Source organism: Humulus lupulus, chromosome 1 (assembly GCF_963169125.1).
Source record: "Humulus lupulus chromosome 1, drHumLupu1.1, whole genome shotgun sequence".
Lineage (NCBI taxonomy): Eukaryota > Viridiplantae > Streptophyta > Magnoliopsida > Rosales > Cannabaceae > Humulus > Humulus lupulus.
The window spans coordinates 73,572,099-73,600,037 of record NC_084793.1 but is presented as its reverse complement, the minus strand read 5'-3'; the positions used below and the strand labels follow the sequence as shown (position 1 = coordinate 73,600,037).

At 34.8% G+C, this 27,939-nt stretch overlaps 1 protein-coding gene across 5 annotated transcripts; it reads right to left on the bottom strand.

Moving 5' to 3' along the window:
- Positions 1 to 2,887: 2,887 nt before the first annotated feature.
- Positions 2,888 to 27,155, bottom strand: LOC133794646 (zinc finger protein CONSTANS-LIKE 13). 5 transcript variants are annotated; one of them, XM_062232008.1, is made up of 5 exons: positions 26,280 to 27,155; positions 25,538 to 25,759; positions 24,639 to 24,937; positions 24,260 to 24,357; positions 2,888 to 3,362 (listed from the first exon to the last, which is right to left on the bottom strand). In XM_062232008.1, the coding sequence occupies exons 1-4, from the start codon at positions 26,790 to 26,792 to the stop codon at positions 24,267 to 24,269; spliced, it is 1,125 nt and encodes a 374-aa protein (XP_062087992.1). In that variant the 5' UTR covers positions 26,793 to 27,155; the 3' UTR covers positions 2,888 to 3,362; positions 24,260 to 24,266. The 5 variants fall into 5 exon arrangements, with proteins under 5 accessions (XP_062087992.1, XP_062088008.1, XP_062087999.1 ...); XM_062232024.1 differs by lacking the exon at positions 2,888 to 3,362 and adding an exon at positions 12,582 to 12,947; XM_062232015.1 differs by lacking the exon at positions 2,888 to 3,362 and adding an exon at positions 12,582 to 12,930.
- Positions 27,156 to 27,939: the final 784 nt, after the last annotated feature.

The window sequence follows — 27,939 nt, the reverse complement described above, 5'->3', positions numbered from 1 at the left end:
TTCCAGTGATGGCCCAGATAAACTTGGCAAGGATAGCTTGGTTCCATTTAATCCCATTCTTGAACCCAAGACCCCCATAAGACTTCGGGAGACACACCTTGTCCCAAGAGGCAATATGAATTTTACTCCTATTACCATTAACACCCCATAGAAAGCCTCTACACATTTTCTCAACCTCCTTAGTCACACTGTGAGGCAGCACAAAAATGCTCATCCAGTAGTTGCGAAGGCCAAACAACACAGAGTGAATCAGCTGTATTCTTCCAGCAAATGATAAATGCCTACTAGCCCAAGAATGTAGCCTCTGATTTATTTTCTTGATGATAATGCCACAGTCTTCAGCTTTCCACTTGGTAGGCCTAAGAGGCACCCCCAAATATTGGAAGGGGAATACTCTTTCTGTGAGATGAAGATCATTGAGGATAGCACTCTTCTCATTGGAATTGACACCACCAAAAAAAGACATGCGACTTGTCCTCACTGACATGTAATCCTGTTGTTTTACTGAACTCAGACAGAACCTCTTTAATAACTAACACTGACTGCCTTGAACCTTTACTGAACAAAATTAAATCAACTGCAAAGCAGAGATTAATGAGCTTTAAACCCTTACACAAAGGATGATATCTGAATAAGGAGTGGGAAGCAGCTAGCTAAAGCCTTCTAGTTAGATATTCCATGATAAGGACAAAGATTAAAGGTGATAACGGGTCACCTTGTCTCAACCCTTTCTCACCTTTGAAGCTGCCTTGCACCCTCCCATTCATTGTAATAGAATAGGTAGTTGACCGAATACAAATCATTACCATTCGAACAAATTTTTCAGGCAAGTTGTAGGCATTGAACAAAGCCTCAAGAAAGTCCCAGTTAACAGTATCATATGCTTTGCTGATATCTATTTTGATGGTGCATCTAGGAGACACTGTCTTTCTCTTATAATTTTTTAAAAGATCTTGCAATATCATCACATTGTGAGCTAAGGATCTGCCCTTAATGAAAGCTCCTTGGTTTTGGTTGACCAAGGAAGGAACCACTCCTGCAAGCCTCAAACACATCAGTTTTGAAATGCATTTGTATATTGTAGAACAGCACGCAATAGGACGGTAATCAACTGCTCTCGAGGGGTTATCCTTCTTAGGAATTAAAGATATCATTGTAGAATGAAATTCAGATGGCATACTCCCTGTAGTGAAGAAATCCTGAATAGCTTTGCAAAATTCAGTTCCTAAAACAGGCCACATTGTTTTGAAAAAACCCGAGCCATACCCATCAGGCCCTGGGGATTTCTCATCTGGAATACTGAACAGAACTTTCTTAATTTCCTTATTTGAGAAAGGTTTCAGAATAGCCAGCTGCTGCTCCAGACCAAGCCTAGCACCTTTTTCCATACACTCAACATTCAGCCTCATATTGGTTGTGTTTTTGCTACCCATATAACCACAAAAGTGGTTTAAGAAATGATCAACAACATCAGAAAAATGATCATTAATGGCACCTTGATCAGTAACAAAATAAGCTATCATGTTCTCCACCTTCCTTTTCTTCAAAAAAAGCATGAAAAAAAGATGTATTCTCATCCCCTTGTTGAAGCCACTTAACCTTACTTCGTTGTCTCAGAAAACTGAAATACATCTTTTCTTTGCTGCTTAAAGTCTCAGCAGCTGACTTTTCCATTTCCTGGTAAATAATATCTCTCGGGTGAGCTTGAGCTTGCTGTCTTGCAGCAGAAAACCTGGCTTTAGCTTCAAAGTAAGATGTCCCCACATCTCCAATAGTAGCCTTATTAAATTTCTTAAGGCTATGTTTCAACCTCATGAGTTTGTAGTAGATACCTTTCAAACCCCTAACAGCCAAAGGCTTCTCCCAACTGGCAGTAACTAACCCCTTGAACTCCGGGTGTTCAGCCCAAAAATTATAATAACGAAAAGGCTTAAGACCAATCTTCTCTGAAACAGTAGCAGCAACCACATAAGAGCAATGGTTAGAAATAGATTCCCAAGAAAAATGGGCAGTAGAATTAGGAAAAATATCATACTATTCCTCATTGGCAAACGCATGATCTATTCTAGAATAGATTCTACTAGCACCATCTTGGTTGTTAGACCAAGTAAAATTCGAGCCTGATCTTTTGAGAGCTTCCACATGAACTTGAGCTTGCCATAAAGTAGCATCAGTCAAGTCATTCATAGAGATAGGATTCCCCCCAAATCTGTCTTCACTATTGAATACTGCATTGAAATCTCCAAGCAGCAGCCAAGGCTTCACTACGCAATCACATAAGTAATACAATGATAAGTAAATCGTCTCCACAAAGATTGCAAAATAGAAAAATAGACAAAATAATTACTAAACAACTTAAAGGTATTAACAATTAAATGGGTTGTTTGTAAGTTAAGCGAAATATTAAAAAGATGAAAATACTGAAAATAAAACTGAACTAAACAAAGTAATTAGAAAGAAATACGTGGATTGTAGAATGGAATTGAATTATTAAATCCCCCTATGTCAATTATACTGAACAGATTGCGGCATCAATATTTTAGCAAAACTCCCAGGTTAACAAGAATTCAATAAAATCTTATAAAACTTTCCTAAATTCTATGATATTAATTCTTTTACCTAATTAAAAATATTCCTATGCTAAAACAGATTTAAGAATACAAATTCAAGGTTCAATTCTCAAAAGTTACACAAGGCAAATAACACATCCTTATGTTATTTACTAACATAACCTAACATAGATTATGAACTTGTGTCATTCAAGTTCTTCCCATTATATTTAATCTTTCCAGCATCAAACATAATTAAACATCTTGCCATTGTTGGCCAAACAACAACAAAAAATTAACAATAAGCATACTTGAATGAACACGAGAGATTTCAAGAATAATAAGGTGCAAGAAATTACTACACTATGACATATGGTTCATTAATAATTCAAGCCACACAAAAAATTAGTTCATGGCTAATTTAAAGAGCATTAATCCAAGTTCAATAATGCTCATAAGTATCAAAGTATAAATTAAAAAATAAAATATAAGATGAAATTTAGAAACAAGAAAAAGAGCAAATCAAATTGATGATGAATCTTCTTTCTGTGTTCTCCTCTTCTTCTTTCTTGTTTCTCTGGTTTTCTTCCTCTATCTTTTTCTCTCCTTTTTCAAAAAATGGCAGACTCCTCCTCTTTGTGTGGCTAGCTTCTTCTTTTTACCTCTATGTTTCACAATTTAGTCATCTAAGTACAAAATTGCCCCTCCTTTGATTCATACGTGGGTTTCTTTCCTTCTTTTCTTTGACATTTACTTCCAAATTGACTCATGCCCTTTGTACTTGCCACCTAAGCCACTAATCCAGCTCACCTTCTGAATTTCCAAGCACACATAAATTTCCAAAAGCAACCTGATCAAAATGCTTCACCAAAATCTGCTTTGCTACTACAAACTTGCTATTTTAGCATCAAAATTTAGCTTAGATAGTTTCACAATTTTAGTTTCATTCTTTGTACAAATATCTATCCATGAAACTATTGTTTTCAACTCATTAGCTATTAAAAACTACGAAAAACAATTAAACTTAACTAAGATCATAAAAACACAAAAGTTAGTTACAATAGCTAATAATAAACTAACATCACCATCGATTTTTCCGCATTTATAAGTTCAAAAGCACAAGAAATAACTTGTTATTCAAGAGTTATCACACCCCCAAACTTAAGACATTACTCGTCCTCGAGTGATGAATCTGAAAAAAAGATAACAAAAGAGACACAAGACACAAATTAAACGACAAAAGAAAAAGGAAAATCAACAAAGAGAAGACACAACAAGAGAGGATAAATTTTGCTTTGCCAATACTAAAAAGGAGAAAACTCTAGGGAATTTTATTGTTGAATAAGAGAAACTGAATTTCAAACTTGCACAAGCCTTAAACCAAAATCTTCAAGTGTTAATGTTGTTGTCAAAATATGAGTCAAGTGCTTCTCCCTTTAGTGCATTCATAGCTTTTCCTAAACATTTTCGATCACCCAAATCAAACTAGACATTGGTCCTAAAGCTTAAATAATGCCTCCATAAGTTACTTAGTGATTCCCTCTCCACTAATGTAGACAAACACAACACCAAAGATCAATAGGACTTTATCAAGCTTGTAATGATAGGCTAGGGTGAAGGTAGGATAAGAGATATTAATTTTGGCTCGAATCACCCTAAGCACATCAATCTTTCTAGGACCTAAATCAATGCACACATTAATTTCCCCAAAGAACACCCCACAACAAAATATAACTCTTGCCACTAGCATTTATTACTAACAAACAAAGATAAAAACTAAAACAAACTTTTCTTTTATTTGAAGAGTTACACCCCCAAACTTATTTACAAACATACTTGATTACTTTTTTTTTTCTTTTCTTGACTTTTTTCTGAATTTTTTTTTCAAAATTTTCCTTTGATTCAAGGGAGTGCACTCTTGAAATTTTTTTATGCTTTTTTCTCCTTTTTTTTTTCATACATTTTTCTAGTTTTTTTTCAAATAATGACAATAAACTAAATGGCAAGAGAACAAGAAAAATGAGAATACACTCTCCCCCTAAACTTAAAATCAACATTGTCTCCAATGGTGAAAACAAGCCAAAGAAGAAAATGAAAACGCTCACCCAATGTCTCTCGCACTCTCTACGCCTCTCAACCCCCCAAAAGACAACAAATAAATCCTATAAATATCAAGGTGCTAAAGGGTGTGGTGAAAATAGGTTATTATATGTGTATATATATATATAAAGCTAGGCTAATAAGCGGCTAAATAAGAAAATGACACAGCTCAACGGGGTGACTAGGGAAAAAAATGCATAAAAGGTAGGCTTCAAGGCTCAAACGGTCCAAGGATGGCCTAAATCATATCATCAGCGTGGTGCTACCTAGGATTTCGCCTCAAGGAAAATCACTAAGTAATTCCAGAAACTTAAGCTCTCACAAGAAACTAGCTCTTTCTAAGGTTGGAAAAATGGTTAATCAAGCTATGCACACACTAAAAAGAGAAACACTCTCATCAATCAATTGCTAGCAACATTCACACCCAAAGAATTTAAGTTTAAAACTTAAGGAAGAGAGGCATTCAACTTCAACTTAAATTTATTATATTTTTGTAGTTTTTAAAAATCGTCATCGAGCCCCCCTAGGGAACACTAACAAAGACAAAGAACAACCTCAAAAGAGCGACTAAACAACATGATAAAGACACTATTGAGGAAAAACTCATTGCATGATCTTTATTTATTTTCATGCAATTTACATATTATCAAACAAACATGCAAATTCATAGAACATGCTCCTATGAAATTGATACAAATACAGAGTAAAGTAAAAACTTACATTACGCAGTGAAACTAGAACAACTCCATCCTTCAATCTCTCTAACCCTTGATTCCTTTCTGTAGCAGAGTATTATCAAGAGTTTGAACAAGATCAGCAACACAGTCTTCCTCACCAAGTCTTTGATCAACCTAGAACTAGTGTGGGCTCAACACATGAGATAGAGATCTTGAAGAGAAGAAGAAGAAGAAGAGAGAGTGGCTAAGAAAGGTTAGACTGTCTAGGTTTTCACTTACCAATCAACTGAAACTCACTTGCTCCTGAAAACCCTAGATATCATATTCCTTATATAGGCAACTTAATGACATTTATTTAAATTTAAATTAATTAAAACTAATAAACAAAAATAAAAGCATTGGGCTGCCATAAACGGACTTGGGCCCAATCTCTTTGTTTTGAATTTAAATCTCAACTAGGCCTAAATTCAAAACATTTTATTTTTATTTTTTTAATTAATTAATTAAATCCTTATTCAAATCAATTAATTATAATTTGAAACTAGATTTAATATTATTTATTTATATTGATACCAATTTATCAATATTAATAAATTTACCCAAAGATTCTCTTTTATTCTCTAAATCTCATATCTCTGTAAATTTTCCAAAATTGACCTAGTCAACTTTAAAAATCCTAATTGATAATTAAATCAATTAATTGAGACATTCTAGATGATTTACTCAAAGGTGATGCGGGGACCATGGATCCATGAAATCAAGCTCCAACAAGTTACCGTGAATTTATTTACGAATAATTTCACTACCTTATTAATTCATCGTGACTCCACTATAGACTCGGAATTGAACTCTTGAATTCATAGAACGCATTTTCAAAACCATAAATACATTATTCATTGTTATAACCATTACAATAAGACAATCCTCTATCGATGACTTACTAACGAGCTGGGTGCAAATTACCGTTTTACCCCTCATCAGTATTTTATCCTTAACTCCCACTAAGTTCCTTATAAATGATATTTCCGTGAACTTAATCACAGAAATGAGATCTCAATCATTTAACCTTTTGAACAAAGCAATTAAGGAAATCATCTTTTCACTTTTCATACAGAAGTTATAGATTCTGTATCTATGAATAATACTCCCACTCAATTACACTAATAAATCTCCAAGATGTAAGTATGGGCTAGACCGTAGGGTAAGCTGGTAACGAACAAGTCAAAATATTTAAATAATATAATTAGCAGAATATTATCACTCAGAATTAAGATCGACTTAATATATGGTCAACGTTGTGACATTGATTAGATTTGATAACAATAATACTTATTTATCAATCAATAATCAATATCGGTCCTAGTCCGATGTAACTAAATACATCCGATCTTATCTACTTAGTCGATGCCTTGGACAAGACATCACACCCTCAATGTGTAAGTAGATCATATCGTAGATTGCCTAATCAGTGAAAATCCAATGCACTGATCTAATCTTAGGACTCGTTCTTTTGAACACATAATTACAACTCTAATCCACTATGACATAGTCACTATAATTGTCACTACCCATATGTTCGGGATTTTATAAATGTTTGTATTATTTCAATAATCATGTAATAAAACAAGCAAGCAACACGGTTGTCAAACTAAATGATTTTTACTACTTTTATTGATAATATGAAATCGTGCTACATGTCCGACATGGTTTTATAAAGGCATAAACCCAACAAACTCCCACTTGCCCTTTTAAAACAAATGGGACATGTTTCTCAAAACCATGCATTCTACATGCTTCACAATTATGTTTTCTGCTTATATCTTTGTAAAGGGATATGAAAGATTGCCTTACAATGCTATCTTCATCACCTTCACTTCACACCTTCGCCACACATCCTCGATAATGTGGTACTTTCTCTCTATATGTTTTGCTCTTTTGTAGCTTCGAGGTTCTTTCGAATTCACTATTGCCTCATTACTGTCACTAGACAAAATGAGTGGTTTATCCATTTCTGTAATAACATCGAGATCCGTATAGAACTTCCTTAGCCGCCATAGACGCAGCTATGTACTCAGCCTCCAAAGTGGATTCTAAAATGGTAGATAGCTTGACGCTTCTCCAAATCATAGCTCCACCCCCAAGAGTAAACACATTTTTCAGAAGTAGACTTCTTGTCATCAACATCAATCTAAAATCTGAATATGTGTAGTCTAATAGGTACAAAGATCTACCTGGAAAGACTAACAATAATCTCTAGTCCATCAAAGATATCGACTTCCATCTATTGTTTATTTCCAAGGTTTTACTGACACTTGCTCACCACTCCCACTGCATAGAATATCTTCGATCACAACACACAACATAGCATGCATTAGACTTCTAATTTCATATGCATAAGGAATTCGTTACATCTTTTCTTTCTCTTGAGGAGTCTGTGGAGACTACTGCTTAGAAAAATAAATTTTGTGTCAAGACACTAAACATCCTTTCTCGAAATTTGTTACAGAGTAATGACCAAGCACCTCACTAAAGTAGGTCGCTTGAGTTAGAGCTTAAGTTCAGTTATTTATTTCCCTGATGTTCTGGATACCAAGAACACGACTTGCTACAAAGAAATCTGAAATTTCGTTTCTAGCCAGTTCTTTATGTTTGATAATTTCTTAACATTGTTTCCAATGAATAAGATATCATCTACATAAAGGATTAAAAACACCACAATTTCTTTTTCCCTAAGTTGTCAAACACAAGGATCAACTACATTTTGTTCAAAAACTCAGGTCTTAATGTTTCCATTTAACCTTAAGTTCCAGGAGCGCGAAGCTTGTTTAAGTCCATAGATTGACTTACTCAGCTTGTCGAATTTCTTGTCCAACTACTTTAAATCCTTCTGATTGATGCATGTTAATTGTCTCATCAAGATAGCCATGAAAAATGCTTCTTTGATGTCCATTTTCCTTATCTCTTAATCAAGAGTTGTGGCTATGGATAAGAGTATACTAAATGAATTTTAACATGGCTACCGGAGAAAAAGTTTTCTCTAAGTCAAATTTCGCTCTCTGCCACAAGTCGAGCCTTTAATGTCTCGACTTTTCTATCAGCTCCTCTTTTCTTCTTATAGATCCTCTTGCACCCCATAGGCCTAAAGTCCAATGGCACATCTACAAGATCTTAGAAAAATTAAGAGTACTTAGACTTTATTACCTGGTACTTGGCTTCGAGTCAAAAATCCCTTTCAGACTTACCCATTGCCTATTTAAAGGCCAACGAATCATTGTTACTTGTGTCCCCAACCAACTTGTGGGTTTCACTATCCATATCATAGGTACCGGGTTCCGAGAAATCCTCCCACTATGACGAGGCATCGTAACTTTCTGACTTAGTTAGTGGTTTCTAAATGTACATTGTTTTCATCGACTTGCGTCGGTAAGGATGGAACAATAGTTTATTGTTTTTCCATCTAATACTATTTTGCTATGAGACTTGAAATTCATTATGTAGTCGTTATCCAGAAAAGTATCATTTGTAGAGCCAAACACTTTCTTGTCTACTGGACTATGAAACAAACCACCCTGAGTACCTTTAGAATATCCATCAAACAAGCAAATCCTTGGGTCATTGTTCTAGCTTTCTACCTTTTTCCTCATGACAAGAACATGACACCGCCAAATTCCATAATGACGTAAACCAGGTTCACGACCATTTCATAATTCTAGTGGTGTCGTGGAGACAGCTTTTGAGACAGCACAACATTTAAAAAAATATATATCACATGCGGTCTAGGTAGTATGTCTCCAGAAAAGATCTGGGTAAGAAGTTGGTAGAGTTTAATAGCTTATCATAGAACACACATTTTCATAAGCGTGTGATTCACACTGCTCACCAACACTATTTTATTGCAGAGTCCTTGGGGCAGTTGTTTTAGACAAATCTTCAAGTTTAATTAAATGATCTTGGTTCTGATTATCCAAATATCCTCCACCCCTATCAGATCGCAAAATATTTAACGTTTTACCTAATTTGGTTTTAAAGCCATAGCAATGAATTCTTTGAACTTCTTAACAAATTCGCAGAATTCCTATGCTTTAGGTACTTACATGAGTCTCTAGTGCAATCGTTGATGAAGGTGAGGAAATACTCATAACCACCCCTCGCTTGAACATTCATATGTCCCTAAACATTTGAACATACTAGCCCTAATGGTTCTTGGGCCCTTTCTCCTATCATAGAGAATGGACGCTTTGTCATTCTTCCCTCGAGACTAGATTCACAAACAGGTAGGTCACCCCAGGTGAATTCCCTCTAAGACCCATCCTTTGTTAGTCTTTGAATCCTATCATAACAAATATGACCAAAGTGAAAATGCCAAAGGTACATCATTTCTAACGTTATTGACCTTTTGTCGTTTAACGGTCCTAGAATTAGTTGTCTTAAACAACTCATTATTTATAACATAGGGTTCATTTAGTTGCAATAGGTATAGCCTGTTTTTCATACATCTACCCCACAATTCACATTCATTTAAAGAAATAGGATTTATTACTTGTGAAAGTAACTACAAATTGTTGTTGATGTAATAAGAAAGACTTAAATTAAAATTTCCATTGAAAATCGGAATAAAATAAACATTGTCTTAAAACAATATATTCATTTCCAAAATTCATTCAAGCTTATCATTTTGCCTTGTTTGATACGAACAACCCTTGATGGATACCAAGCCGTGGCTTTTTATCCTCCATGGCTTTCCCAATGCTAAAAGTGTAAAAATGTACATGCATGTGTTAGTAGATTGTGATTCAGCGATCCAAAACCGAAGTATCATCTTCTAAAATCACATGCATCCAAGACAAACTTAATTATTTTGTGTTCCATATGCCTTGAGTTTCGGGCAATCTTGTTCTAATTCCCAGTCTCCTTGCAGTTGGAAACACTCCCCTTTTTGTGTACTTATAATAGCATTTGGTGCCTTGCCAGTTGACTTCTTATTCTTTTTGTATGAATTTCTTCCTCTTTGCTCTTCGAAGAAGAAGCTCAAAGTAGCTTCTCCTTGAGCTTGTTTAGTAGTATTAGCATTCTTTCATTTGTTCGAATTACCATCAACAATCATCTTTGAAGGATTCGGTGATCGTTGCATGGGAAAAATAGGAATATATTTGATTATCACGAACTCGATGTTGTCTAAAATCAACACCATGTTAATGTTGGACAAACATTTCGTGAGGTTCTCACCATAGAGTAACATTTTAGAGATTAGAGAGAGTATGAGGTGGGAAGCCTAGAGCTTCTATTATCAACTAAGTAGAAATCAACGCACTTCTTGACAAACATTTATTCATTAATTTTTTTTTAGAAATAGCATAACATACAAAATGTTTTGAGATAAGCAAAATACTAAAACACTTATCTTCTATTTCTTAGGTACTTTAGCTAGCCATGAACCCATGCGCCCGGTAGGCGAGAGTCACAAATATTCACGTAGTTAAATAGAGAAACATCTCAATTAATAAAACGTCATAAACTTTTATTAACTACCTATTCCATCGGTTTCAAAATAACGGAAACTCATGTGTCCTGGTAGGCGAGAGTCACAAATATTTCTTACTTTATGAGTTTGACCCACGGTTTCGATTATTATAGACTTATTCCTATAGTCACCGTAGGAATGAGTCTATAGAAGGTCCATCTATAACCATCTATCCTACGAAATTTAACCATGTTAAGAAGTCCAGTGAACAGCTTCCGTAGGGAGACGAAATCAAAGCGCCATGAGGCTCCATTGAACTCTAACCTTGTTAAATCAACGGTGGAGATCGAATTGAAATTTTTTTAAACTCATTATTAAATATTTTAGTATTTTATTCTTTTTGAAAAAAAAAAAAATCAACTTAGGTTTTCCAAATTATCAAATAATCAATAAACCAACTAAGGTTCGCCAACTTATAAAAATAATCAACAAACCATAGTTTATAATTTTTCCACTAATTCTAAAATTACCATTGAAAATTAATCCAAAAATTAGAATTAATACGTTTCTAATCAATTATTAGGTCCAACTAAAAAAATAACCTAATACAATTAAGTCCAACTTAGGTAAATGGGTCTTAACAATTCGAGCTTGCATGGAGGAGAGTTGGGTTCAGTATGTCGGACCCACTACTAAGGCTCCCTAACTTCCACACAAAGCCCAAAAAGACATGAATTTGAACATTTGTTTTATTAATTGTTATTCAATTGATTAGGCTCAATCTAGTAATGCAAAGCAAATGGGCCTTTACAAGTGGAACTACTCACAAGAGAGGAATTTAAACTTTACATGTTCAATTGGACCCAAATAAATCCTAACATTTTATGAAAGTTTTATTTGAGTTTTCTCACAATTTTTAAACACAAAAATTGGGCCATCATTATACTTATATTTAAAGCCCAAATGCAAAAAATAACTTAATAATGATGCTTGATATGTTAATAATTGGATGGGCCTAACATGTTACTCTATAAACATGTATTGTTAAATTATGCAAATATACCACAACAATATACTATTTTGCAAAATACCATAATTAATTAACATAGAATTCATCGGACAAAATTCAATATAATTAATTAAACAAGTTACAAAATATTAAATTAATTAAAATAGAATTTCTCAAACAAAATTCAATTTCAAATAATTAATTTAACCAAGGTTGTTAAGTTGTTAGGAATGATAAGATATTTTATTTTTAAATATTTTAACAAATTTTAAAATATCAAAATATCTTTTAACCAAATTTAAAATATCTAGTATTATCTGATAACTAATTATAAATATTTTAAACAATAAAAATATCTTGAATAATCAGATAACTAATTTTAATATTTTATTTATAACAAAATAAAAAAAATCTTACAATGTCTTGATTATCAGATAACAAATTCAAAATATTTTAAAAAGAAAAAATATCTATAAAATTATCAGATAATCTATTTTAAATATTTTAAACCTAATTGCACAAAATATCCAATTTAAAAAAATTAATTTTTTTTTTGCGAAAATATGTCGTGCGCGGGTTCCGGCACCGAAGTCGTATGGACGTCCGTACAGATCTGTACGGCGTCCGTACGCCCGGGTCCCGGCGGCGGCTCATGCGTGCCCAGCACACACATTGCAAAAAACAGTCCAAAAAAAAAAATTAAATCTTTGCAGTTTTTAAATCCAAAACAAGCCAAAAACAACCAAATTATTGTTAAATTTACATAAGAAAACATAACACATGCATCAATAATATGTACCATCCAATTAACACCTAACATATCAATCAATTTCATACATGTTCATTCATGAAAATAAACTAGCAACCTATGGCTCTGAGGCCAATTGTAGGAAAAACTCATTGCAGGATCTTTATTTATTTTCATGCAATTTACATATTATCAAACAAACATGCAAATTCATAGAACTTGCTCCTATGAAATTGATACAAATACAGAGTAAAGTAAAATCTTACATTACGCAGCGGAACTGGAACAACTCCATCCTTCAATCTCTCTAACCATTGATTCATTTCTGTAGCAGAGTATTATCAATAGATTGAACAAGATCAGCAACACAGTCTTCCTCACCAAACCTTTGATCAACATAGAACTAGTGTGGGTTAGTTCTCAACACATGAGATAGAGATCTTGAAGAGAAGAAGAAGAGAGAGTGGCCAAGAAAGGTTAGACTGTCTAGGTTTTCACTTACCAATCAACTGAAACTCACTTGCTCCTGAAAACCCTAGATATCATATTCCTTATATAGGCAACTTAATGACATTTATTTAAATTTAAATTAATTAAAACTAATAAACAAAAATAAAAGCATTGGGCTGCCATAAATGGACTTAGGCTCAATCTCTTTGTTTTGAATTTAAATCCCAACTGGACCTAAATTCAAAATCTTTTTTTTTTTTTTTTAATTAATTAATTAAATCCTTATTCAAATTAACTAATTATAATTTGAAACTTGATTTAATATTATTTATTTATATTGATACCAATTTATCAATAGTAATAAATTTACCCAAAGATTCTCTTTTATTCTCTAAATCTCATATCTCTGTAAATTTTCCAAAATTGACCTAGTCAACTTTAAAAATCCTAATTGATAATTAAATCAATTAATTGAGACATTCTAGATGATTTACTCAAAGGTGATGCGGGGACCATGGATCCATGAAATCAAGCTCCAACAAGTTACCGTGAATTTATTTACGAATAATTTCACTAACTTATTAATTCCTCGTGACTCCACTATAGACTCGGAATTGAACTCTTGAATTCATAGAACGTATTTTCAAACCCATAAATACGTTATCCATTGTTATAACCATTACAATAGGACAATCCTCTATCGATGACTTACTAACGAGCTGGGTGCAAATTACCGTTTTACCCATCATCAGTATTTTATCCTTAACTCTCACTAAGTTCCTTATAAATGATATTTCCGTGAACTTAATCACAGAAATGATATCTCAATCATTTAACCTTTTGAACAAAGCAATTAAGGAAATCATATTTTCACTTCTCATACAGAAGTTATAGATTTCATATCTATGAATAATACTCCCACTCAATTACACTAATAAATCTCCAAGATGTAAGTATGGGCTAAACCGTAGGGTAAGCTGGTAACGAACAAGTCAAAAGATTTAAATAATATAATTAGCAGAATATTATCACTCAGAATTAAGATCGACTTAATATATGGTCAACGTTGTGACATTGATTAGATTTGATAACAACGATACTTATTTATCAATCAATAATCAATATCGGTCCTAGTCCGATGTAACTAAATACATCCGATCTTATCTACTTGGTCGATACCTTGGACAAGACATCACACCCTGAATGTGTAAGTAGATCATATCGTAGATTGCCTAATCAGTGAAAATCCAATGCACTGATCTAATCTTAGGACTAGTTCTTTTGAACATATAATTACAACTATAATCCACTGTGACCTAGTCACTATAATTGTAACTATCCATATGTTCGAGATTTTATAAATGTTTATATTATTTCAATAATCATGTAATAAAACAAGCAAGCAACACGGTTGTCAAACTAAATGATTTTTACTACTTTTATTGTTAATATGAAATCGTGCTACATGTCCGACATGGTTTTATAAAGGCATAAAACCCAACAACTATACATAGCAAGACAAAGATGGGAACACCAACTAAACAATATACTACTAAAAGAAAACTCTTGTGGTAGTGGTGGTCTTAGGGTTCGGTACAGGAGCAGGTTTCAGATTGGTCAAAACTCTTGTGGTAGTGGTGGTCTTTTGTGGTTTAGGTGGAGGTACGGTTGATGTGATTTTGGCTTGCTTTTTGGATTTTGGGATGGTGGTTTTCTTGGTTGATGGTTTGGTGGTGATGGTGGTAGGGTCATTGGCAGTGGTTGGTGAGGGTGATGATGGTGGGGTAGGGTGTGAAACGGTAGACATCTTTTTGGATGGTGGTGGGGTAGAGGGTGGTTTGGCTTTTCTATTTTGAGCTCTTGTTTTGGTGGCCATTGATTTGTGGAGTTATGGAAGTATGTGGGGTAATATTGATCAGATTCTCACGAAGGACAAGTATACCACAACAGCACAGAATCCAACAGTATAATTGGAGTTACAACCTGCTCAACACATCCAATAGTTTCCCCAACAGAAACAGAAATAGATCGAAAACAACAAGCCCCCACCACCCAACAAATCCACTGCAGATGCTCAAATGCAAAGTAACAAGGCAAAATAAAGGAAGGCAGTTACCCAAGGGCAATCTCAGAAAATAGAGGTGATGAGTCATGTGACTGTGTTGGTCGGAGCTGAGCACTCACGGTGTAGGTGGAGAGTGAAACGCGACTGGTGGTGGTGCGCACTAGGGACCCTCGGAGCTGGCTTGGTGGCGCCTAGGCTCGGTTTGGATTGTGCAAAGGTACAGGCTGACGGGGCTAAGCTCGAGGCAGGGCAATGGGAAGGGTGGCACAGGTGAAATCGTGCCTCTAGGTGGCACTCGAACAGAGTCGCGCCTAGGTTCTTAGGTGATGGGTCACGTCTGGCCAAGTTTGGCGCCTAGGCTCTCGGAGTACAGGGGTCGACAGGGTTGGGAAGGCAGGGTGCAAAGGGGCGAGGGTGGCCGAAGGTGATGAAGATGATGGCAGTGATGGTGGAATTTTTGGTGATGGTGGCTAGGGAAAAGGACAAAGGCGTGAAGAGAAAAAGGAATGAGGGCATTCGGGTTAGGGTATGGTCTTGAGTAGTTTGGGGTTATTATTATTATTCATTTTTTTTTCTTTTCCAAGTGAGACCACACCCTGTTCAAATTGTGCTTGCTTTAAATGGCCATATTTTTGCTTTCAGCAAATTTTTTGATAGAACCCCTCTATTTTTCATAAATGAGACCCATTTTTGCTCCATGTTTGTTGAAGCAAAAAGTTTGCAAATCTAACAGACCCAAAAATTACTACCAGAACATCAATTTCTCAACTTTGAACCCGTGAAACACAAGAACAAACGTAACACCACTTCCAAAAACAACACAATCATATGAAATTTGACTAACAAAAATAAAAAAGAAAATAACTAAAAACACTAATGTATTTTTTTTCATTTTTTTTTTAAAATTAAATTTTTTTCAATGCATTTTTATTCTTTCTTTCTTTGAGTTGCTTTACAAATGAATCCTCCAAAAACCATAGCAACCCAAACTTCACTTTTTTTTTTCTCTAAGGATCTTTCAAGGAAACTGAGGTTTGGTATTGCTCAACCTCGCTTCCCCCAAACTTTGCTCCTTTCCTTGTCACCTTAAATGCTCTTCTCAAATGTTCATCATATAATTCCACCACACCATTGGGAAACACCTTCCTCACTAAGAACTCACCATCACACCTTGATTTCACTAGAGAGTTTGAGAAAAAACACTCTCTTCCCAACTTCCAACATTTGTGATCTGAGGCTTTCTACTATGTTTCTTTTTCTTCGATAGCTTTGGAGGATGAGATGGTTCTTCTTCCTTTCTTATCTATGGCTCACCACCTTTCTCAATTTCTTCAAAAGGGACCTTTTTCTTCACTCCCTTACTATGCTTTTCAATCAACTTGAAGTTAGAAGCACTTATGGCCAAGCAAGCTTCAACTTCATTAGGATATTGTATAGGATTAAAAACATTGAATGTGACTTGTTCGTCTTGAGCTCAAATGGTGAGCTCTCCTTTTTCAACATCTATCAACGTCCTCCCTATGGCAAGAAATGGTCTCCCCAAGATAATCGGTACATCCCTATCTTCCTCATAGTCAAGAATAATAAAATCCGCCAGAAAAATGAACTTGTCAACTTGTACTAGGACATCTTCAACCTTTCCCTCCGAATGCACCATATAACGATCAGCTAATTGCAAAATGAGTGTAGTTGGCCTTGCTTCTCCAATTCCCAACTTCTTAAAAATGGACATGGGCAAAAGAAGTACATAATGTCTGTCGGAGTGGGGATCTCCCACTCGTGCCTCAAGAACAGATACTTTAACCTTGCAAAAAGTTTGTATGAGTTTGGCGGGAGCTGGAATGGAGCCAGTCTGACGTAGTTCAGGAAGTCTACAAAATACTGGTCCAATGGGAGGAAGGAACCTGCCTTCAAGTGCTCAGCACTCCAAACCCTGTAGTCATCTTGGATAGGGGCATAGCTCCGCTCTCCTTCCAACGGAGGTTGGGCATGGAGGCCATCAGCTCCCATCTCAATCCCATGACTCAGCAGGATCTTGTTGACTTTCCCTTGAGTCGTGAACCGGAATACTATGTGCTCGGCCTCGAAGAATGCGTCGAGGTCGACCACCAGTTCCCTCTCCACCACAGGGCCGAATTGAGGAATCGGAGAGTCAGAGGCAAAATTTTGGCAGGACAATTGTCACAATCCTCGAAACTCGAACGGATGCCAATTACAGACAGCCATGTGCCTAGTACTTGAGTAGTGGGCAGGCACGATTTTACAGGGTAGAAGCCTAAAAGCCCCTACTGTGCATGTCAGGAAGTGACGACATCAAGCACGAGCAGGAGCTTGGGGAGCAAATGTTGTACCCTAAAAATTAGCACAAGTCTAGTCACTCAGTTCGGGTACAGCTAGCAGATGAATACGTGGAAGAGCAGCCAAGTATGACCTCTGGTTAATAATGATGTGATCAACTCAAGTTGGGACCAGACAACACGACGTACAGATTGTTATCAGACCGCCTCTTAGGATAACAATCTAGTTCGAGACCTAAAATGGCCAGATCCACATTTGGGCGCTCTGAGCTTAATACGAACTAAGGTTCAAATAGTCTTTGAACACTAGCTCAGGTGAGATATCCAGCTCGTGGAAACCTGGTCAGAACACATACTGAAGGATCCCAAGAGATTCGGAGGCTCCTTATATGCTCATTAATGCCCAGGCTGTATTGCATGTCTATCATTTATTATCCGAGATAGCAAGAGTATATTTTATTCTGTTATCAAATCATATCCCAATGTATACCCAAACATGTCCATGAAATTACCCAAACATGTATTAAATGTATACCTTATTTATTCACGCGGTTACCCAAAAATGTCCATGAAATTACCCTATAAATATCAAGGATAATGGACAGGGAAGGGGACCGCCTTTTTGTATTACCAAAACTCTGCAGAAATTGTGAGAGAAAAGCAATAATACTGTCTCGTGAACTAAGTGGATTTTAACCACTAAACCATGTAAAAGTTGTGTGTGTATGAAAGGGTTCTTATTATTTCAGTACGGTTTACAATTTAGCACTAATATCCCTATTAGATTTATTAATCTACTGTTGGCGAAAAACCTCATCAACAAAGTGCAATTAACACTTCTAAAAATCTTGTTCAACATTCACGCACTAAACACATTGACATTTGTCACCACTTCATTAGAGAGCTTGTTGAAAATAAATTTCTAGTTCTAGAGTATGTTGAAACAAGTAAGCATTAAACGACGTAAGTGATCAGAGAAACTGAAAGCGTCCCCAGCTCAACTCATCTTGATTTCATCGGAAGTCAAAGAGATGAGCAACGAGGTTCAGACAAGACGGCTCTGGTGTGTTGATGTTAAATAGTTGATATTTTTATCAAAGCTCTTGATTCAGTTCGTTTTGATTCCCTAAGAAAGTCCTTAGGGGTTTGTTCTATGTAAATTGTGTATATTGTGCATCTTGTTCTTTTTGCCAAGTCATTATTGTTTTAAATCAATCATGTCTTATTATTGTCATAGAAGAAACTGTCAAACTCAAAAACAAAAGCATAAATATAGTTGCTTGTGTAATCTCTCTTGTGTATCTCTGTTATAAATGTTTAGTCTTGGGAATATTAATTAATTCCTCCTCGAAATATTTGAGTTCATTGATGTGTTATGTTCAAGCGGCCATTTTTAAAAAAAATGAAAAATAATGGTTTCAAGCACTTTGAAAGAATAGAGCTACCGGCTTCAATGTGTGAAAGTCATCTCTGAGTAAGTTGGAACTATGTAATTAACACTTATGTAGAAGATACGCTACCATTGAAAAGGGCTACCATTGAGGTAGTATGACATCGTCTTCACTGGGTACAATTTTCAAAAAAAGTCGTTTTGACAAATTGGGCAATGTTCCCTGAAACAATTTTACTTTCACACACAAATGCTTGAAACAATTTTTTAAAACAAAGTAAAAAAAATGGTTTAGAAGCTTGTACATACTAATTGATATTCTTGAAATATTTGGTTGTGACTGAGTTAATTCTTTTCCTACATAACATTTATGATAGAAATACAATATCAACTTGTTACTATAATTTATGTTTTTCTCACGAGTTTGATATTTTCATCAGAGACAAAAGCAAGAAGATTGGTTGATACACTTGATAAGTTGCTTGGCAAAATAACAAGGTCTGTTTATATATATATATATATAATATAAAAAAATTGGATCGAATTTTTTAAGAGACTAAGTAAAATATTTGCAATTTGTTCTTGTTTCAATGTTAATTCTTGGTAAAATATTTGCATTTTGTTCTTGTTTCAATGTTAATTCTTGAACTTCAATGCTGCTCTATGTGTAGACAATGTGGTGTGATTAGTTGTTTTTTTTAAAAAAAAAAGAGGTCGAAATTTTTTTTTAAAATAAAAAAAATTGTAGGATTCGGCCAGTAAGATTTTTTATGGTTATTTTTTTAATAATGTGTGTTTCCTTTTTTGGTGTCTCTAATTGGGGTGTACATATTGTGTGAGATTTTGGAAATAAAAGAAAAAAAAGGAAAAAAATTATTGATTGACAGTTACCTATTTTGTGTCTCTTTATTGCAAATATTTAATTTCATTTTCTTGGTTTTTCATTTTAGGTAACTACCCACTTGTTCTCTTTTTAAACCCCTAACCCACAATCACATCTATCACTCTCTCTTCTTCTTTTTTTCTTCTTCTCTGTTTCTCTTTCTCTTCTCGTGTGCTTGTGGTTTCTCTGGTTCCTTGTTTTTTTTTATGTTTGATCATCACAGGAATGGCTAAGACCAAAAATGTTGGTGGTTCCAGACGTCCTGCTCGTGCAAAACCCTCGGTTAAAGCTGCGATCAACTCTCCTGCTACTGCAAAACCTTTAGGATGAACAAGAGGTCAAGCTCGGAAAAAGGTAATCAATCTGAATGAGAAACCATCTTAGTCCGCATCTCTAATCTCTTCTGCTACTCCGGGTCTGGGTGGTGATGACCCTCAAGAGACCTCCTCATCTGCGCACTCGAGTCCCAAGGCTTCATCTTCAAAGGAGGCTTCTGCCTCTCTTTCTGATGGTTCTAGAGAAGCAGAACTCAGAACTGAAATCTCCCCACCAGTGTCCTCTCCGCCTCTATCTAAATCTGAAAAGCTCTCTACTCTTCGATATGAACGACGCTCTAAACGTGGTTTGGATATCTCAACTCCGCTGGCTATTCATCTCAAAGAAAATCAGCCTTCTGTGACAACCACTAAATTTGAAGGTGGGGAAAAGAGTGATACAAGTCTCCCTGACTCAGAAGTTGAATCTGATCCTAGTGATGGCTTGAATGCAGAAACCCAACCTGAGGAAGAAGAGACCCCTGATGAAGGTGAAGCCTCATAAGACCATTATGTAGCTTCATAACCTGAAGATGTGTCTCTAGAGCCCTCTGTTCAGGACAAGCAAAAGTCCACAGGAAAACGTCCTCTGGAAATTCCTCCCTCTGCTCCTATTACTAAAAAGGCCTGAAAGTCTAGTAAACTCGAAGATTTTTCTCCACATTCTCACTTTTTCTGTTTTAATGACAATGAAAAGCACACGAGTCTTTAAAATTCATTGTTGAGAAAAAAATTATATTGATACTCATAGGGTTTATGGGGTTCTAAAAATTGTTCAAGAGAGGGGTTGGATGAAGACTATAGATTGCTTTACTGGTTATGTTGATAGGGTGGTCAAAGAATTTTATGCTAATCTAAATAATGAGTTTCTTGACAAAAATTCTTGCATGTTTGGGAAAGTCTATGTTAGAGGTCATTGGTATTCTTTTACTGTACAAGATATTGTTGCTGCACTCAGTCTTCTTATAGATGTTGAGTCCACTGAGGTGCCATTTGACAAAGATGCGGTTTTGTCTGAAATCATTGGTCAAACCGTTACCTGGAGTACCCATGATACTGTCCATTTTGCTCATCTCACTTATCAACATGCTGCACTAATGATGTTTGCTCTTTCTAATTGGTTGACATCTTCCAACATGGTTGCAGTATCCCAAGAATTAGCCTTCTTACTGTTTAAGCTCACAACTGATGCTCCAGATGATCTGGCTGACATGATTTTAGACCAGATTGTAGCTTTGCGCAAGGGAAATCGTAGGAAATTAAATTTTTTTTTTCCTAACTTTATCTATAAAGTGTTGTCTTCACAGAAGGAGTTGATCTTAGACACTAAATCTGAAGAGCCTCCTATGTCTGGGATGACTTTCAAACCCTCTGAGAAGTTTGATTCTTCTAAGCAGCCTAAAGGAATATATACGCCACTTGTGCGTGTTGCTTCTCCTACAGATTCAGGATCACCTTCTGTAGCTCCATCTTTTCAATCTGTTTAGGCAGAAATTGCCAATGTTACCACTCATTTAGGTAAATTGGAGGAGAGCCAAGATTCTATTCTTCAGCACCTCAATTCTATTCAAAAGTTCCTTGCTGCAAGATTAGTATTTCAGTCATGTTGCACTATGTGTTTGGTTGTTTCTTTTGTTTTTTTTTTCTTTGGCAATTCGATAGACAAAAAGGAAAGGAAATGTGCTGTTTTCTTTGTTTTAGTTATGTGTTTACAACTCTGGACCCTATTTTCAGAGGGAGTCGTGTGTTAAACTTTGTTAAACGTTTTGAAAGTTAACATGGTTATTTAATTTTGTTTTATGTGTTCGTTATCTTGCTTGCATAGGAGTACTTAAATAAACTATTTTTTTTAACACTTAATCTTTTTGCAGGGTCGTTTGTGTTTTAGAATAGGAAAATCAAAAATATTTTTTTTGTCCCTCAAAATGCCAAAGGGGGAGATTGTAAAATCCATATTTGACATTTTAAGATTTGACGAATATTTTTTGATTTATTGTATTATTCTCGGTTTTATAAAGAACATTATTTGTGATTTTATATCTTTTAAAATTCTGATATTGCTTCTTTATTAGGTGTTTATTTTTTGAAAGAACAAAGTCTCCTTATTCTCAATATTTTTTTAGACTTTATCTTTCTTTCCAAAATTAACTAATTGATTCTCTGTTTTATAGTTAATCGATTATATCTCTAGACAGCTCTCAATTAGCCCAGAAAGGTAACTACTCAAGATAGTCAAAGGATGAACTTGACCATGAACAAGTCCATATTTGTACCGTTTTGCAACTACAGAATCTGTCTGTTCCTACGATTTCGGCTGCATTGATTGGGATTGAACGTGTATTTTGGAAACTTTTCTTGTGTATGTTGTGCATCTAGATATGTGTAAAGCTAACTTTGGGTGAGTATTTTGTGTATATATACGAACTAAAGCATCAGCCCTTAGGTGCTCTTCTTTTCCCTAATTCCATATACTTTTAGAAGAGTGTGTTTCTTATGTAAAGGTAGTTGTTCTGCTACTCCTTGGTTATTCTGTGTCTTTGTAATTGCTTATGAGTTAAGCAAAATCTCAAAGAGAAGAATGTGAAGAACAACCTTCGGAAGAAGGTTCATCAAGTCTTGCATCAGGAGGAAACAAGCATTCATCAAGCAATTTGAAGGGAGTTCAAACATTGGTGTCTTAAAGATACATTCAACAAAGAGATAGTACATCAAGTTTGCAGCAAAATCATTAGAGGGAGTCTAAGTTTTATTTAAGTCAATTACTTTGTATTTATGAAATTTGACTAATGAATCTTATATCTGGGCGTGGCCCCGTGGACTAGTAATATCTGAAAGGATATTGACACCACGTATAAAACTCTCTGTGTCATTTTATTTTCAGTCATTTCTATTTTATCACACTGGTTTGATATTCTGTAGTGACAGGAACTTTATCTGTAGCTACAGAATACTGGTTTGCTGTACCAACTTATTTGTTCTGCATTTAATTAATTTGGTTAATTAAATAAAAAGTTAGTAATCATAAATTACGGAATTTTAAATTTGATGGCGGGAATCATGGGGGCTGCGGGATCAAACCAACAGTCAATTTTCATACTGCGTTCCTATGGGTGGCAATGGCGGTGTACCGCGAATACCTTTAGTCCAATTCGGGGCAGACATACCATTGCTACTGTAATTTCAAATGACAAAGCTGCAAAACTATGGTACTGATCCAAGTTATTAAGTGAACATGTTGAGAATCAGCTTAGGAGATCAGATACTGGCAATTTATAATCGGTTTTTTAACAGGGATGGTTAACTTTGGAGGGATAATTGTGAATTTGGGAAGTCAGTTTTCGATCAAGATCCAACCAGCTTTTGCAGAAATTGCAAAAGAGTTGCAAGGGATGGGAGTTCTGGGTTCGGCTGATTGGGGTGTTGGAGAAGGGAGAGCTCTGTTTCACACGACCAGATGTTTAGAGACTCAAAGCATGCCTACCTACCGTTGGTTATCATCTTAAGAATGTTTATTATTTGGTGAGAAAGGAAATTACAAGTACTTTTACTTGGCAATGATAAGGTCCAATGACATCACTATCATTGCAGCGTTTCAGCAGATGAACCTAGATTTTACCTTTGATACTAAGAGAGCAGAGCTGTCTTTTGGTTCCGAAGAGTGTCACTTAGGAGCATGAGATTAATCTTTGTTTGCAAGTGTTGAAATGAAAATAAAATGAGTTCTGTAATTTATGTGACGACTAAAAAAAGATTTTAATATAAAAATAGACAGTTCTTTCTCTCTTCTGGGTCTACTTTTTCTACTTCGAAAGTGAGACATCAAAATAAACATAAAAGATATGAATCAACCACACCTTCTAGTATACTTAATACTGGCGACAAAGATATTCAATTGAATAAATCGACCATTACAAGAGCTTAAATAGTTTAAGATGGTGGAAGTTAGTAGTGAACCTAAGCACTGCAGAAAATGTTAACTGTTGGACAAAATTTCCCAGTTGTTGTGATACTTGACCGGTGAGTATGAAACCTCAATTATTACTTTTTGGGGGGTCTACTTGTAGTGCCCTCCTTCCAAACATCCCGAATGATCTTTTATAAAATAAAATACAACAAAAAATCCCAAAATAAAATAAGGCATCTGTAATTTGCGAATTTCAATATAGAGCAAGATAACTTGTAATACAGTCAATTGATTTTAATTTCAGTACTTAGGCTATATAACACAAAAACAAGTTCAATTCACTTGACAAAAAGAGACACCTATATAATCAACATTTTATAGACTAACTGTACAATGGAACAAAATTACATACCAGCAGTTCAATGATCTATTTTAGCAAAACGCCCTTTAATCCTTATCCTGCTTTCCGCTCGAACCTTCCGAGACTCATATCTGATGCACTTCTCATACCTGTTGTATTTTCACATTATGAATGCATTCATTATGATCCAAACTGACAACAAAACTTGGAAAAATCTCAAAATGTCAATACAGAGAAAATATTATGAAATCCTTTTTGGAGAACCAAAAAAATCATTAATTAAACAAGAGCGTGTTTGGTCATGCAGATTAGACTTGAAACAAAGACAAACTTCTTCATGTGTAATTTTTCGGTTGGATGGTGAACATTTAAAATACAACAGAAACATATTTATTTCACAATTGTTGAGACTATAGGAGTGGAGTAATACCTCCTTGTTTTTCTCTTCTCCTTGTATCGTGAAATTGCACCCTCTCTTTCCTGGCTGGTCAACTCATATGATGCTACTTTGTGGAAATCTGATAAGGCTCTGGAAAGACTGGAACTTATAGGATGTTGTGGTTGCTCATTTTGACCATCATCATTAACATGACGCCAAGTGTCATCAATATCGGAATATTTCTCAAAATCCCTATAACTTGTTTTGAGATGGCTACTCAATGATTTGTCAACAAGAAATTTCTGATCCGCAGTCTCACCACCATCAATGGACCACTGACATGAAGGAGTCTGCATAGAAAAGCAATTCCTTCAAATGTTTGCTTAAAACTTAAATCTCGATGACAATCAACAACGCAAGATATTACAAGACATTAAATATTAATGAGAAACACTTTTATCTATTAATCCAACTAGCTAACACACAAATTCGCAAGCAAATATATTTTGTCCATTTAGTTATTTTCATGAGAACATTCCACTAGGTGTTCACTTCCTTCACCCTAAGTTTACAATGCTATCTAACCTCACTTGAATGGTAATGCATATTTCAAACAAATAAAAAATTATGTCTTCTAGCAAAAGAATTGAAACTTCATCTTTTTGGAATGGAAATGTGAATCTCAACTACTACACCACATGTTTGCTTAAGCGATCAGACGAAAGGTGACAGCAGTTCCCATTCTTCTAATTCAACAGCATTACTCATCAACACCCTCTTCAATATGCTTTATCAATCTAATTAATAAGAAAATGAAGACTAGAAAGAAGAAAGAATTGTGCATCTATGTGAAGATCTAATGATAGGCGTGTACTCATAAACTAACGGCATTACCATGAAATAAAGCATACCTAGCTTATGTAGTATTTAGAACAGAGAGAATGTTTCACCTCATATGTTGGACCAATAACTGGCTCAGCCCCTGCATCATATTGTGAGCCTATACAAATTTTTCCGGGCTGCACACTTTGCTCCGGCGCAAGAGATTCGAAACAATTTAGAAACTTGGCAGCATCCCCATTGTCAAAATTTGTATTGGGTTCGATCTTTGCCAGTTTTCGAAGCTGGGCAATTACTTCTTCCTTGTGTTGGCCGCAAACAGCATTACGATTCTGATTCAACAACAATATTCTAAATCCAAGTCAAAACTTGAAAGCTATTTCATTTATTTTACCACAAGGAAAAGGAAAAGATAATTGAAGGCTGGTGAATGCATCAAGAGAATTAAATAATTATGAACTATAACCATTGAATGTTTAATATTTAAAGAAAGTAACTATAATATCTAGCCCAAAAAACATTCCCACCGAGGAATCAAGTTAAATCCAAATAAAAGAAACGTAACCAATTCAAATGGAATATGTAACAGAAAAAAATATATATGTTTAGTAATATAGTTTTGTCCTCTTGTTTGTTTTCCAAGAATGTCCATACAGAATAAACAAATTACCTTTATACATTAGTTTACAAAATGATATTGTAAAATCTCCAATCAAGAAAAATTGAAAACTCTTTTCAGGCATAAAAAAAATATACACCAATCAAAATTTGACCAAAATATTTCTCTTTATTGAAGAGGGCAATTATAATATTGTGGAAAGAAAAAATAAAAGTAATAGTAAAAGTACACACCTTAGGCAGTGGGGGAATCCCCATTGCCTGAAAATTATGAGACGAACTGGAGACAATTAAATCATCAAGACCAACAATAGGAGTCTCCCAAAGCGACAAATCTAAAAAGTCATCAGGCTGAAACCCAGAAGACCCATCTCTCTCCTCATTCGAAATCAGAGCTTTTTTGTCAAAATCCTCAAAACCTAGAATACCCAGAAGCTCACTTACAGATGGGCAACCATTGAAACCCTCAAGAGGCCTCCTGTCATGGACCAAAGAGAGAGAAGGTTTATGCCTTTCCCAGTCACAGTTTTGACAGAAGACTGAGCTGTCGGAGGAGCAGAAAATGGAGGCTGGAGAATCATGACAGGCGTCGCAAAGCTGAAAACGAGAGTGCTTCGTGAAGAGCTGGTTGGTGCCATGGACTTCTAGGTCGCAGGAGAAGCAGAGCTTGGCAGAGTCTGCTCGGCAGTATAGCAGGGCGGTGGCGTCGTTACAGTAGTCGCAGATACGACGTCGTTGTGAATCCATTACGGTGTCGTTTCTAGTGCAGCTGTGTCGTTCAGTGAAACTTTAGATTTTGAATACAATGAGATAATATTCTTTTCATACATACTAAATACAAGTCCCAAAAAAATATCTTCAAGTCGACCTTTCTTGGTGGTCAAGAATATCTATAACTAATGTCAACAACAACAAAAAAAAAATCTATAATTTTGTAAGAAAATTCTAGCTTTATTATATATTTATTTATTTTAATTATGTAAAAAATGTGAAGAGTTTTTATGTATTTCCTAGGCCCACAAAATATGTATTAAATTTTATAGACATTAATAGGACGTGACTTTTTAACTTTGTAATTAATACATCACTAATATATTGGAAAATTCAATATAGGGGTGTTCGTTTGACTACATTTTTTTTTTATACGTGTATTGTAAGTATAACCAAATTTATATTATTATAAAGTATTTAGAATTGATTGAAAACTTATGAGATATTTATTATAACTATAATATACATAATCATATAAAAATAATTAATTATAATTTTTATACATACTAAAAACAAAAATGCTCCTAATGGTAGAGACTAAATTGGCATTGTATATAAAATTTCCCTAAATATAAAAAGTTGAAAAAATATAACATATTGTATATAAAAATTACCTATACATATTTTTTTAAAATTAAATACACACATCATTATTAATTTGTTAGTAAAGGTTTTAAGTGTTAATGAGATATAAAGACTGAAATTGAAAGAAAGATATCCTATATTAATTTACTCATTTGGTACCCTATGTGTTTGCAAAGTATCATTTTGATATCATCTATTTTCAATAATACTTATATGGTACCTTGTATTTTAAAATCGTACATATTTGGTACCCTAAACTTAGATTTGATAAATAAAATTTTGTCAATATGATCAAACTGTCATCAGTTATATGTAATTATGTAATTAAATTTAAATTTGTAACTTACATAATTGACAGCAGTTTGATTAAATTGGTAAAATTTTATTAATTAAATTTGAGTTTAGGGTACCAAATATGTACGATTTTAAAATACAGGGTACCATATGAGCATTATTAAAAACAGCGAGTACCAAAATAATACTTTGTAAAAACACAACGTACCGAATGGTTACCTACCCATTAATATATGGGGTTGAA